We start from the raw sequence: 14,502 nt of genomic DNA, 5'->3' as shown, positions 1-14,502 counted from the left end.
GCTGAATTTTCTTCAGCTGAGCCTCCCCTAGGAGGAACAGCTGCTGTCAAGACAGACTGAGCCTCACATGGTGGGGTGACAAGGCCAGTTCTTGGTTCCCTTTGCACTTGGGAGCCAGACTCCCTTAAGCCCTTACAGAACACTTGGGGACTCTCTTTTGTTGGCCTACCTTCTAGCAAATGAGAGAGCATGTCAAAAGAAGCACCTTGCAAACTAGAAAGTGCCACAAACAGTTAAGGGTTATCACCCTTTATGTGGTTCAGCCCACATGTCAGGGCTGCTCTTCCGGTCAGTCATTGCTCTTGACGATAATCACGGTGGTGTCTCCTCAGGCTGTTCCACAGAAGCTGCAACGCCATCAGCCATGTCGCATTCCTGCTCTCGGTGCTCCTGCTGTCTTCAGGAGGTGGCAGGGGGACGGCCACCTGTCCTACTAATTGGGGCCTTCCCTGAGCCCTCAGTGCTTTCTGGAAACATTGGGAGCTGGCAGGCCAGGTTTTTCTTGCCATATTTATGACTCAGACCCATGCTGCTAGCTTGGTCCCTGCTTTCTCTACCAAATGTCTTTGCTGCAGCAGGCGGCTCACATCTTTTGTACCTTTGGGGGAAATGTCAGCATCTTGCCACCAAGAATATGGACACGACCCCCACTGGCTGGTGCTATCTGAGGCAACATTTGGGGGCTACGGCAGAAGACCAAGCGTACAGCCTTCACAAAGGAACTGGTGCAACTGCCAGGGTCTCGAACCATTCAGAGGAAAACCTGACTCAGTCAGCAGACGGTCACTGAGGACCCCAGAGGTCTGAGCCTTTCTCCCACCCTCCCTGTGCCCCCACCCTCCCTTCTCCACTCCTTCAAGAAGGTCTCCAAGCCACAGTTCATTGCAACTATCATTTATTAAAAAATATATGTCTCCTTGGAAGGAACACTGGTAAATCAACTAGTGTCATGCTTACTTTGAATCTTGATTTTCTTCCCTGGGAGGGGCAGAGGGTTGAGCACCACTCAAAGTCCATCAGTTAACACTGGAGAAATCAACACTCCCTGCTCACCCCCCCTCCTCACCAGAGTCACCATCGGCCATCACCTTATCCCTCTTTGCCTTCAATCCAGTGAACTGCCCAGGTAAAGCTGCTGCCCTTTCTTTACCCTCGGTCTGGACCCCACACTTTACAGTTGGCCTCACTATGCTGGTAGGAGGACTGTTAACAGATTTCCTATGTTTGGCTGGTGGTGCTCAAAGCGTCTTCGACGTGGCATCATCTGCACTGGTCACAACCCAGCGGGTAGGAAACAACAGACTCACCCCTGGGGCTAAGCATGTCCACCCCTTCCTCCCCTGCATGATGCCTCCATTGTGGGGGCGAGAGAGGCTTGGTGGCTTCCAAAGGGCACGGAGGGGTGGGGCCCGAGCCGCACCTGCCACCTGCTCTCGTGGTCAGGGAAAAACTCCTTTGACCACAGTCACTGCCTTCTGACTCTGGGGAAAACCAACAAGGTTTCACGTCTTGCCAGTGAGTGACTCTCAGCTCTACAGGTCAAACTGACACCCTTAAAGTCTACTTTCTTGAGGAAACAGTAAGCTACCAGCTGTTGGTGAGGGTGCAAGGGTAGGGCATATGAAGCAGCTGTGAACAAAACCCAAATCAAACTCCTTGTTATGTGGCTGGCCAAGCCCAGTGCTGTCCCATCGTCCCAGCACAGAACTGGAAGGCAAGTGACACCCCGTCCCTGTTGGGGGGGGGGGCACGAAGGGGTCTTAGTGGAGTCCAGTGCGTCCCAGGTGCATGAGTAAAGAAAGGGACACATCGCAACACAGAGCCCCAGCTCCCGCTTCTCAGCAGCCCCCACTTCCCCTCTGCTGACTGGACAGCAGAGCCCGGGTCACCTACTCTATCACAAGGCCCGGCTCCTCCACATCATGAGCCTTTAAAACACGGTCAAATTGGATTCTACGCATTCACTTAAATAGTAAAAGTAAAATTTGGAATAATGAAAAGGCTGACACGGTAGCACAACATGGTTTTGGTTTAACAGCAGCTTAAAAATGAACAAAAAGGAAACCTCTCATGCAGACACATCAGGTGGCAGAAAACAATAGGCAATTTAATATGGAGCATCGTTAGCCATTCTCTCTCTGTCCACACACAGGACTGACCGCACCTCGAGGGCAGCAGCGCCTTTGGGTCAAGTCTCTAACCCTCTCGCCCCCCAGGCACAAGCTCCGCTCACGACCAGTCCTAGAGCAAACCTTCGCTTTCAAGAGAATGACCATATGCGAGTGCCCTTGGTACAGCACTTACTACCGCTTTCGATCCCTCCCCAACCAGTTGGGATATAAGATGCCATCTGATTGGATTATGAAAATTAAAGCATTTCTCTAATAACACAGTACCATTGATGAAGTCTCCATAGATTTTCTAGTCCAAATGTGAGTGAATATATATATATTATATGAGAGTGTATAATATATATATATATAATAATTTCTATATATTTTATATAAATTACATATATATATCTATATATAAATAAGATACTTTCTGTCACCATACGTTACACCATTCAGCACCGCGTGACAGCAGCACGACAGGCAGAAATGCCCGGGGCATCTCGGCACGCGGCACACTGAGCTCGCCTCACAAGCCGTGCAGCTGTCCAGAGCCTATCTTTCTGTCAGGTCCTCTTCTCTTCTCTTCGCTTCTGCTTGGTTCTTATGAAAACAATGACTCTGATGGATTTGCACCTGTGCTAGTGCTTGGGAAAGGTCCATGCAGGAATGGGCACAGTCACATGATGAAGTGAGATGGCATCATCCCAAAAAGTAAACTAAAATCAAACGAAAATTTAAAAAAACAGAACAGGACTAGAAAACTCAATTTTTGGGACATATCTAAAAAAGGGGACAAGAACAGTAGTCATTTGTTCTCCTGGTGGGGACAGGACTGAAGAGGGAGGAGGGAAGAGGGACTTGATGTCTTCTGTTCACAAGAGAGTGCTTGGTGGGGATTCTTCAGAGTTTTTCAGGGGATGGGACCCAAATGTAGTGCCCAGACTGGTCCTCAATGATCTGTTTGATTTTGTTATAAATCTCTTCCAGTGAGTCACCCTGTACAATGGCTACAGTGAAGAGGAAAACAAAATTATTAATGTGCTCCACAACACACCCCAACCCGGCAATCTAGCCTGACCCCGCCACCCTACAGCTCAGTCCAGCAGAGACACCCACGTGGATGTGGGCGCCAGTCTCACCAGCCTGTGAGCCCAGGGCAGCGAGGGAAACTGGCAGGTGCTCCAAGCCCAGGGCTTAATGTCAACTTGCTGAGACAGTGAGACTAAGCAGCAACGAAGAGGAACACGTATTGCTTAAAAAAGGTTTACTGAGCATCCATTAGATGCCAGACCTCGTGGCTCATGTTGCTCTAGGCTGCCGTCAGGCCAGCAGCAGGTCATTCTCAACAGCCTTAGCAGAAGACTGGGAAAATCTCAGTTATCCAAAGAAAAAACTGAAAGAAACAGTTTTCAGCAAGAGGCAGTGCTCCTGGGGCTGTCATATCTGCTCCATGTCAGAGGCCAGCCCAGCACATGAGGAAGGACAGGGACATAATGGTAAAGGGAGCTCCAAAAGCCCAGGTCTGAGAGTATGGCCATGCATCCTTTCCCTACTTAACCTGGTGACACCACCAGCAGGGGTTTACTTAGCACCAACCTGCACATATAGGGCACTGTCCTTTATTTTATTTTATTTTTTTTTTAAATTTTGGTTTTTTTACTTTTTTTTTTCAACGTTTTTTATTTATTTTTGCGACAGAGAGAGACAGAGCATGAACGGGGGAGGGTCAGAGAGAGAGGGAGACACAGAATCGGAAACAGGCTCCAGGCTCCAAGCCATCAGCCCAGAGCCTAACGCGGGGCTCGAACTCACGGACCGCGAGATCGTGACCTGGCTGAAGTCGGACACTTAACCGACTGCGCCACCCAGGCGCCCCTAGGGCACTGTCCTTTAAAGGTAAGCAACATGGGACACAGAAACCATCACAACCTTTTAGGAACTGACCTTCCGGGATAGGTGAGCAGGTACACACACACGCACATGCACACACACAGACACATGCTGCCAGACAACTTGTATACCACACAGAGGAACCAACATCATTGACAAACATATATTCAGCACCTACAACGTGCAAAACTGAGTATTGGATCGGGGAGGGGACAAGTTGGGAGGGGAGCAAAGTGACATAGGGAGCCTTAGATGTGGCAAGGACACGAAGATAGGATGAACAAAATGATCTAAAGCAGCTGGGTGGTGGTGGTTGATACTGCAAAATGATTATCCTCCAGCTGGATGGGAGGCACTTGAGTATTTTCAAAAGGTGTGACCTCAAAAGCATCCAGAAAGTCTGTGTCGGGTATCTAAGCCTCTTGGAGAGGAGACACTTCCAGAATAGGCGTCTGGCTTGTCCCATGTTACCCAAGCCGGGCAGCAGGAACTCTTACCTGTGAAGTATTCTCCAAACTCCTGCTCCAGTTTCATGGCTTTGTCATAGATCTTATTTGCTTGTTCGTATGTCTGCCGTCGGTTCATTTCCCTGCCACAGACACGGAAGAAAAATGGTTAACAAACCGGATTCTACGTTTTGACTGACATAAAGAGTTGCTCCAGGCTCCTTGAAAAGCTACTCAGCTGCTCTCTGAGAGCAGCAGTGGCTCATAGCTAAACATCTTCCACAAACCTTCCAGGTTTAAGAGCACAACCAGGATGGAGCGCCTGGGTTGCTGACTTGGTTAAGGGTCTGGCTCTGGATTTCGGCTCAGGTCATGAGCTCACAGTTCGTGGGATTGAGCCCATGTTGAGCTCTGCACTGATGGTGTGGAGCCTGCCTGGGATTCTCTCTCTTTCCATCTCTCTCTCTCTCTGCCGTTCCCTTGGCTGTGTTCTCTCTCCTCTCTCTCAAAATCAATAAGTAAACTTTAAATTAAATAAATAAATAAATAAATAGTAAGTAAATGCACAACCGGGAATACATGCATGGGCACTCAAATCAGAAGGAGCCTTCAGTGACCAGAGATGGGGTACAGACTTTCCTTTGACCTTCCACTGGGGCTCACCCCTGCCCAACAAAACAGTTTATTTTCTTGTTCCTTTCCAGGGCCTCTCCTAGCTGGAAGTGTCTGAGTCTCAGCAAATACTTACATAAGTGCTTCGATGGACTTGGGCTTGATGAAAATGGCAATGGGATAAAGTTGTGCTTGCTGCAGCCTCTTGATTGCATTGCCGGAAACATCTAAGATGCAGTGCTTGCCCTGAAAAGGCAAAGACTTGTTCTCAGCCCACCCAGTCCCTGTCTACCCAGTCCCAAGCACTTACCGGGTGGCAACCCAAACATCTGCCTGGGGGGGCGGGGGCGGGAGGAGGAACCTGGGGCCACCCAGAGAGGCCTAGAAGATTCTACCCCTGAGGCACCCAGGTTCCACCTTTTTCTCCTACCCCCAGAAAAGGCCACATCTGCAGAAGGGTCCCTATTCATGTGGGGGACACGCTGGGGTGAGCTGCATGGAGGAGACAGACAGCCACCTCCTTCCAGCAGCTAGGAACACACAGAGCCGACACGCCTTTGGTTGGCCCTGTGCCAGGAGGAGGAGGATCCTAACGGAGTGTCAGCAGGAACTTTTCTGTTTTTCCTTTGAGGGTTATATTTAGCAGGGCCATCTCCTCTCCTCTTACCCTCTCTGCAACTGCCCGCACCGACTGGATGCTGGTCCCATAGAGATTATCATTGAATTGGCCTGCTTCGATGAACTTGTTGTCCTGAATATCCTTCTCCATTTGTTCTCGGGAGACCACAAAGTGGTAGTCTTGTCCATCCACCTCATTATCACGCCGAGGCCGAGTAGTATCTGAAGGAAGAGAAGAAATGCTGTGTGGTCGAGGACAATGACCTACCCCAGGCCCAAAGAGATGACCTGTTCTTCTCTACCTGGGTCCCGAGGCCACTCAAGTATTTTCCAGATGAGTGGTGGGGTGAGGGGGGAAGCAGCTGAAAAGAAGTTTGTCTTGTCTACTTCTGTTATAATTACCAGGTCTCACACACAGGGAACTATTTGCTTTAGCTTAAACTGGACCAGAAAGGTGGGGTTTCCTGGGCCAAAACCTGGCAGAGGATGCCTAATGTGGTATGGGAGCCAGCAAACCCAACAAGCTGCCCACCAGGCCATGTCAACACCACTCGGGCTGCCCGTCCCCCGCCATTAGTCCAATCCTTCCTGACCATTGCCGTTCAAACTTCTCTCCAAGGAAGGAAGCAGGCCAGCCTGATGTCTTAGGCCTCCCAACCCCATGAGCTTTGTGGGGATCTATTGCTACCTAATGTCTTCCAGAGTGTTAGATATACCCTGTACCCAGAGAACCCTAGAACCTGGCCCCAGACCCTTTCCATAAAACATCAGAGCAATAGTTCCCTGGGCACTGATGCCTCACTCCCAAAACCCTCCTGGGCTCTTACGTGGCACACAGGATCCAAATTTATGTGGGAACTCCGAGATCAGGTCATCGTTCACTCTGTCCTTCATTGGGCCCAGGATGATCACAGGCCTTGCATAGTGAACTGGAGAGACAGAGCATGGAGGCAGTGAGTGAGGCCTCCCACCAGACAGCCTATTCTACCTCCAAGTCTGCCTAGAACACCTAGGCTCTGGAGCCACCAGTCAGACAGAGCAGAGTGTATGCAGCCCATTCTCTAGCTTTTAACTACAAAGACATCAAAGAGCCTTTAATTTGAAAATATCTAAGGCCAAGGCAAGTCTGAAGTCAGAAACATCTCCCCTCCCAGCAGATTCAGGAGAAATCTCTGCATGGGCACCCGCAGCTAGGCAAGGTTTTCTCAGAGGAGCCACTGGAGGGAGGGACCAGAACCTTTCTTTTGGCAACAGTCACGCCCACCAAAATTGACTTTTGCCATCTTTGCAAACCTGCCCTATCTTCTGGAAGGCACCCGGGCAGCAACAAAGGTATGGCAAGGGGTGCACACTGGGTTTCCTTTCCCCCTTCTCTATGAATGATAGAAAGTTGTCGAAGAGAAGGAGGTGCCCAGGGGCTGGATGTGCAACGAGCCATGCCTTCATACTCCACCTGCGCTCTCCCCTCTGCCCACACGGCCAACCGCTGTGCTGGCCCACGACCATGACACAAGCTTGAAGGCAAGACTCTCAGAAGGGGGCTTACTTTCTTGCCGCGTCACTGGCTCATATGACAAAATTGCGTCCTCTTGTCCTTCTGCAACAAAACAGGGAGACATGTTAGCACTTTATAATCTGCCTCCCTGTGTCCTGGTCCCCCTACAACATTCACCCCACCCCCACCTCTGCAAGAAAACAGCCTGGTCAGGAAGTAATTGCTAACACCTGCCCTGTGGGCCTGTCTGCTTCCCACCAACAAGAAAGGACAGGAATCAGGAGTCCTCTTGTTCAGCAAAATATAGCTGACCAAAGGGACACGACCCGCCAGCCAGAAAGCCTCCACCCAAACCCACCCCAATTTCTCAGGAACTGTCCTTAGAGGTCACAGTTACCCTCAGTGCTCAGTTACCCTCTTGCTCTGGTAAGGATTATGAGGAAGCTTCAACAGGCCGAGAAACACTACCCACATCCCATAATCTGCAGGCAGGGGAATCAGGGCACTCACGCAGGCCCCCAAAGCTGCAGCCTAACTTTGCCCTTTTAACGGTTTACCTCTCCCTCCCCATGCACTGGGACAAACATCCAGACAAGTGGCTCAAGGCTGGGCTAAGGTCCCCAGCGCCCTTTAGAGTAATGCTGAGCCCTGTTCTCTCCTCATGGTAGAGCTCTGTATATCCAGCAGTGACAAGCTTTTCCTAAAACAGTCACCAAGCCACTTGGTGCTGGGTGCCCAGAGGTCCCCAGGTAGCTGGTGGCAGTGCTGGGGAAGGCAGCAACATCTGCATCAGGCCCTGGGATGCTTGCTCACGGGCTTCCTCTGAGCCTAAGACTCGTGGGCAGACTGTACAAGGCCCTCTCGCCACAGCTCCCAAGAGGCCAGTGCTCCCAAAGGTCATAGGGTTTCAACTGTGGCTTCTCTGGTTTGGTCATAGGATCTCTGAAGGAAAACTAGGCAGTTCCTGGATGATTTAAGTCAGGAAAAAAAAGACAAGGACACCGAGCCTTAACCCAGGAGATCCTAGAGACCTGGAAAGGCAATTCGGGACAATATCCCATGGGAGCCATTTGCCTTTTGGTCTCCAAACCAATGTGTAAAACTGGCAGCATTTATAGCCTGTGAGGCCCATGGCAGGGATTGACTTACTGGCAGCTCACCCTTCCCAGGGCCCCAGGGACATCTTTCAGCCAGGTCCTGGCCAGAAGTGTGGGGCTTATACTCTCCTTTAATTCATGGCCCGAACCCCACCCCATGAGGACAAAATGGCCACAGCATTTCCAGGATCTCAAAGTGTACATGGCTGAAAGAAGCAGTAGCCTCTGAACGGAAAGGGCAGCCATGCAATGCCGGAATGAGGATGATGGCCAGGACATGTGGTGGAGCTACACGACATGAGGGAGAGCGACACACACTTACTGGAACTGCTTTCGCTGTCACTGGTGTTGGATGTCACTCCCTCTGCAAGCCAACAAGAAAGAGACTCCGATTCAGAACACACCACTGAGAGGTCACACGTGGCACAAAACTCAAATACTCCAGGAGCAAGACTCTGAGCTGCCAACCAAGTCAGGCCACGAGAGGCCTGCCACATCCGGGCTACCAACTGGGAGGCACAGCTCCAATCCAGAGCCCCTGACCATCTTGCACTTGTCCCCAGAGCCCTCTCGGTCTGTCAAGTCCCTCCCTGGACACTACAAGCCTTCCGTTCTTTGGCAGCATCTTCTTCGTCTGAATCAAAAGAACTGACTTGGGTGGTTTCCAAATCCTATCTCAAAACACATCTCCCAAAGCTAACAATAGGAAAGGCAAGGCAGGGACAGCAGCAAAGAGAAGTCCAGGGACCAGGTTGCTCTTGAGTTTCCTGCCCAGACAGAGCCCCTGAAGTGTACAGAACTGTGCAGTGCTCCAGAAATAAGAGGCTAAGCACTGGCTAAGTTGAGCTGTCACCAGGGAACGATACTCTGACCATTCGGTGGCACCAAGAGCCCTCTTGCCACCACTATCTAGTTTCCTCCTCCTAGCTTGGCCTCAATGGTGAGGGATGATGCTCCTCCAGCCACAAGAAGACAGACATGTCAAAACACAGAGACAACAAAGAACATATGGAGGCCACGGCAACCCTCCTGCCTCGGACCACCAGGACTTGCCCACATCTGAGTGTGGGCAGAGCAGCCATGCTCAAAGGAGGCACAAGGCACAGTGTGGCCCAAACAGAGCCCACTGCTCCCAAGGCAACAGGCAAATGAAGATGGGACACAGATACAACAAACTATGGACAGAGACACTGCTTGTTTCAGCCAAGATGACACTGTTCCAGACTGTGATATGCTGTGGCCCCCATAGGAAGGACTGGCTGTGGTGGCCCCCAAGGCTAGTTCCTGAGCAATCCCCTGAGGAAGCTCCTTTGCCTTCGTGACTTTATTACTTATTGAAGGAGAGTATACCTGGACGGAACCTGCCCGGCAGAGCCGTGTGTATGCACCCCTCTGTGCACAGAGGGGACGCTAAGGTCCTGCCATCTAGGTTCCTTCATTTTCAACTCCAGAATTATCTTCCAGACGGGAGAGGTCAGAGTTTTCCCAAGCTAAGGCATTAGATATATATGGTCCATAAATGCTACTGAGACCTGCCCCCCGGCTCAGCCCCTTAGAGATGCTCCATGGAAAGCCAGCCCACAGCTGTTTGCTGAGACCCCTGGAACCTGCTGGGATGTCCCAGATGCATGTTGGGTAAAGGGCTCCATAGTATTCTTGCCCTCAGAGAGACTGAAACACCTCATTTCTAAGCCCAATTCTTTAATGTTGTGTCACTAGGAGAAGAATCCAACCAGCAGGCACCCCTCACCTCAACAATAGGCTAGATGAGCTGAGTGGCCACCCCTGAGGAAGTACTTCTTGCCCACCTTGTTTCTAAGGTGGGGAGCCAAGATGGCTCCCCACTCCTTCAAAGTACAAAAGGAAAACACAGACATGAGTGACAGGCTTTTATTAGGGTACCAGGGATCCAGAGCAAAAGTGTGACACTCAGAGCCATTTGTTCCTCTTCCTGCTGTGGTATGAGTTCTCTCAACACTGTCCTCCCCTCACCCTTTGCCCTCACCCACGTTCCCTATACCCCCATCCCCAGCACCTCCACTCATGCCAGAAATAGAGTTAGTGGTGTGTAAGTTTGACTTACTCAGGTTCTTTGCTCCATAATAATCGTCACTTAACCCAGGGAAGTCCTGATTTCACAGACAGCAAGGACAAAGAGGGAGGGAAGGAGGGGGTGGGGGAGGGAGGGAAAGAAATGGGGACAAAAGAGAAAATAGAGAAAAAAGACAAGGGGAAGGAAGAATACAGAGTCAGGTGAGCATTAGCGACAGAAGTATGAAATACTATGAAGACCTATAATTATAGTGAGGTTAAGAACTTTGCTACAGAAAGAATGCCCCAACGTCAGATAAGATACATGTATTTTATGCTGTCCAACTTGCTGCCAGAGGGCCTTTCTGAAGTGATCTATAGTCTACAGCCCAACAGGACCGGCCTGGTGACTTTCCAAGGCTTAGAGTACCTGGTTTGACTAAATTTATAGCTACAGAACCCAGGTCTCTGCTCTGCCCCTGAAATCACCATTTCCCTCCAAGGGTGCACAAAAGAGCAAGCAGAATTATCGTCATCCCAAGGAGCTTTTTGCCCAATACTGACTCACTCTGTCCAAACCCTTCAAGGAAAGCTTCATGCAGTGTGAGGTATGGCCTTCAACACTGACCTGAGTTGCACAGACCACAGGGGATGAGCCCAGCTTCTAGACAATAAGCGCTAGGCAGTTTCAACTCTCACCCCAACCCTTAGCTGGGCCACCCAACAGCAAACCCTCCCCAGGCTGGGTCTGGCATGGAGGTTCTGAGACTGATCCAGTGAACTGAAGTGAACTGATCTCACTTCAGACCGCCTCCTACTGCTCACAAGCAGAACTAACTGCACCTAGTGCTTCTTACTGAACTGGCCAGGATTATGAGATTTAACCTCCATTTGGATGAGGGCACCCTTGGATCTAGTAGCTACCAGTCCAGATGGCAATGACCTACGTAGACCATGACTGTGAATCAGGCTGGCCTACACAAAGGACCTTCCCAACTGGAACTAGTCCATCTCCTGCCAGTTCCCACAGCCCAGGACCCCAGAGCCCCTCCTTGTGAGGCAGCAGGGGAGACGTTTACAATTCACCATGAGCCATATGAGAAATATTTCACCAGCGTGACCTGGTGTTTAAGGTTAGGGTCAGAACAGTTAGTTTCCAAGGCATATGGCAGAACATGAGTACTTCTCAGGATTAAATTGGTTCTTAAAAGTTTATATAGCTCAGTTATGGCCTTTTCTACTGTTTATTGTTTTGCAATAAATCTTTACTTAGACAATGTCAAGTAATCCCCCTTCCATGTCAATTCCTGTAAGCAGGAAGGATTTTATTTTGAAGGCTGTCTCTGTAATCACTCTGGGATGACACTGAGTCTGTTGGAGCCGTGTGGACACCCTGGGTGCATATGCACATGCATGTAATTCAGGAAGCAGGTCCCACTCCAGGTGTCTAGGGAAGAGAGAGCTCTTCTCTTAACATAGAGGAGTGAAGTTCAGGGAAAGAAAACACAAGAGGAAGAAGCCAGGAGAGCAACACTGTGTCCCTAGACCTGGTTCTCTTAAAAAACATTCTTCCAAACCTGACACTATAGCTGAATATTGCTCATCACCACCGTGGCAGAGCTCAGCCTGGCACCCCCAACACCAGTGCCAGGGACTTCCTGCTAGGGCAGGCTTGGAACCATTTCTTCCTTAGAGCCTCCAACATTCTTTCAGAGTGAGCAGCTGCATGAGAGACCCAGTGTCTCGCTCTGCACACCAATTTCTACGCTGACTCTGCAAATGAGCGAGTATGCCCGCACACGCATGCACACGCACACACACACACACACACACACACACACACACACACACACTCTCGCTGTCTTCTCATAGGGGGAGGTGCAAATGAGGAAGAGAGGGCGGGGCTGTGGGCAGTCTGCTCTCTGTACCCTGCTGCTACTTACGTTCCTGTATGCTGCTGTCCTGGGCCATGTTTTCTTTGCTCTTGTAAAATGGAAACTTTCGAGAGAGGCGGAAACTCTTTTTACGTTTCGTTTTGATCGACTGTGAAAGAACATGAAGATGGAGGGGAAGGACAGAAGAAAAAAAAAACAGAACAATGGATTTTAAAGCATGCAAGAAAAACTAAAATGGAGACAATGGTGAGCTAAATAAAAGACCATCTCTCACAAATGGAGTCTATGAGATTAAATGAAAAGTTGATGTAAGAGGAAAATTATGTTTACAGGAAAATGTTGTAGGGATGTTAGAGGTTTCTACCTAATCCAGACTCACAGCACTCACTGGCACTTTCTAAAGGACAAACATCATGGTAGCCTCCTGGACACATGCCCTAAGGAGCCACTGATACATTCACACAGAGGCATCTACTCCGTGTCTCTTTTCCCTCTTACTGCTCCAGAAGTTCTTTGGCCTGTGAATCTCACAGAAGAAAAGGGGTGAATGACTGAGCCCTCATGCCTCATTGGTCTGAGGGGTTGGTCAGAGCTCTGAGGCTGGCCTTCCTCGCTGGACAACAAGGCCAGCTTCTGTTAGGGGTCCCCACAGCTCCGACAGGGTCTGTAGCCGGGGAGATACCCACAGGTGGTTTTGTGTGTTCCAAACAAGTCAGCCTTCCAGACAGTCCAACTCTAACACATCTTCAAGAGCCAGTAACCCAGGGGGAGGGAGTATACACTGGACACAGAGTTTGAGTGCCCTCGCTCTGCTTTCTGAAAAGCAGTCAGTATTCTGATAGGACAGAGCCAGCCCGCTGAAAGAGAGATATTCTGTTGTGCTCCCCAGTTCTCTTATCCGCCGGACAGACTCCAAGCTTCTTACTCCTCTTCACATGTTGGCTGCACTTCCTTGGGGATCCCCACTTACCCTGTTAGACTCAATCATCCCTGTCCTGGCATGGAACTTCACAGTTTTCAATCGAGCTCGCTCTTTCTTTTCCACCCTGTTTTGGAGTCAGAAAGAAGTCCTGTTACTTACTGCCAGTGCATGGTCTCAGAAGCCACTTTTTGGCTCACCGAGTCACAACCACGTCCTGAGCACAAACTCTCTACCAAAAAGGAATAATAGAGCACATCCATTGCTCTCAAGTAACTTACTTATAGTAGAATAGGGAAAAAAAAAGAAATCAATACCAAGAAGAGGGCAGGGAAGGCTTCATGATCATGACAACTCACCTCTTCTTACTGGGGATCACACCGATTTGCTCGCTTTCTCCATGTGGGGTCACCAGTCTCGCCTGCCACCACTCATCATCAGAGGCATTGATGACATGCAGAATGTCACCATAGGAGAAGCTGAGCCCCTGGCTTGGCAGGCAGCTGTCCCGAGTTCGATCGTAATCAAATAGGGCCCTGAAACGCACAGCAAAAGATGACGTTACCATCCTACCCCAAAATGCCAGGAACCTGGCAGTCTTGAAAGGATTGTGGAGGAAGAACACCCCAAAGAGTGAGCACAGACACAGCAGCCTCAGAGAAGACCAGAGGGAATTCTCCAGGAGTCTGCATCCTCTTTTCCATCTTGATGTTATAGATATGTGCCTCTTCTCAAAGAGACATCCCACTCTCCCAAGAAGGGGAATAAGAAAATCTTTCATGAGTCCCATCTCCTCGAAGCTTCCAGATACAAGGTGGAAGTCCAAAGTAGAACACACTCAGTGGTCCTCTCCCTCACCCACATCCTAGGGAAACAAGTTAGCCTACCAAAGGGCTCTCTCAGTTTACAAACATCTCTTCAAAAAGTAGTTGAAAGCAGGACGTAAACATGTTAACAACCATCTCAAACAACAACAAATGGTAAATGTTGCAGGGACACAGAAGAGAAAAGGGCCCTGTGTCCTGGGGCCACTAAGGAAAAAAATATAAGGCTGATGCTCACCCACAGAATGGTAAAGTTCAAAAGGACCCCACCAAGAAGCCTCCTAGTTCAGTCTTTTGCTCTTACATGGGGGGAGGGGGGGTGGAGGCTCAGGGAGGAAGAATAATGTGACCTACATCCCACACCTAACTAACCTAGGATGAAGGCCAGGTCCTCTGGCAGGACATACACAGTAAAGTGATAACAGGAAAGGTGGGAAAAGGTGGGGAGGGAGCTATACCATCCAGGCTTGAGGAAAAGGAGGAGCCCAGCATGGCTGCAGCTGGAAGTCCTAGGAAATGAGGTTGGAAACAAATGTCTGGGGCCAATTTTGGAAGGCCTTG

At 49.9% G+C, this 14,502-nt stretch overlaps 1 protein-coding gene across 7 annotated transcripts in view; it reads right to left on the bottom strand.

Moving 5' to 3' along the window:
* Positions 1-878: 878 nt before the first annotated feature.
* DLG3 (discs large MAGUK scaffold protein 3) overlaps positions 879-14,502 on the bottom strand; it is a 58,145-nt gene continuing 44,521 nt past the window's right edge. For 4 of the 7 annotated variants that reach the window (XM_058714828.1, XM_058714835.1, XM_058714833.1 and 1 more), the window contains 10 exons: positions 13,477-13,653; positions 13,169-13,244; positions 12,247-12,346; positions 8,595-8,636; positions 7,227-7,277; positions 6,508-6,609; positions 5,730-5,902; positions 5,199-5,308; positions 4,502-4,593; positions 879-3,121 (listed from right to left, as the gene is read on the bottom strand). In XM_058714828.1, the coding sequence (XP_058570811.1) occupies positions 3,015-3,121; positions 4,502-4,593; positions 5,199-5,308; positions 5,730-5,902; positions 6,508-6,609; positions 7,227-7,277; positions 8,595-8,636; positions 12,247-12,346; positions 13,169-13,244; positions 13,477-13,653 (1,030 nt within the window). In that variant the 3' untranslated portion in view covers positions 879-3,014. Of the gene's footprint in view, positions 3,122-4,501; positions 4,594-5,198; positions 5,309-5,729; positions 5,903-6,507; positions 6,610-7,226; positions 7,278-8,594; positions 8,637-10,355; positions 10,402-12,246; positions 12,347-13,168; positions 13,245-13,476; positions 13,654-14,502 lie in introns of all 7 variants that reach the window. The other 3 variants (XM_058714830.1, XM_058714831.1, XM_058714829.1) reach the window with 3 other exon arrangements.

Source organism: Neofelis nebulosa, chromosome X, assembly GCF_028018385.1.
Source record: "Neofelis nebulosa isolate mNeoNeb1 chromosome X, mNeoNeb1.pri, whole genome shotgun sequence".
NCBI lineage: Eukaryota > Metazoa > Chordata > Mammalia > Carnivora > Felidae > Neofelis > Neofelis nebulosa.
Note: the sequence above shows the minus strand (reverse complement) of the source record. Positions and strands in the feature narration are given on the sequence as shown.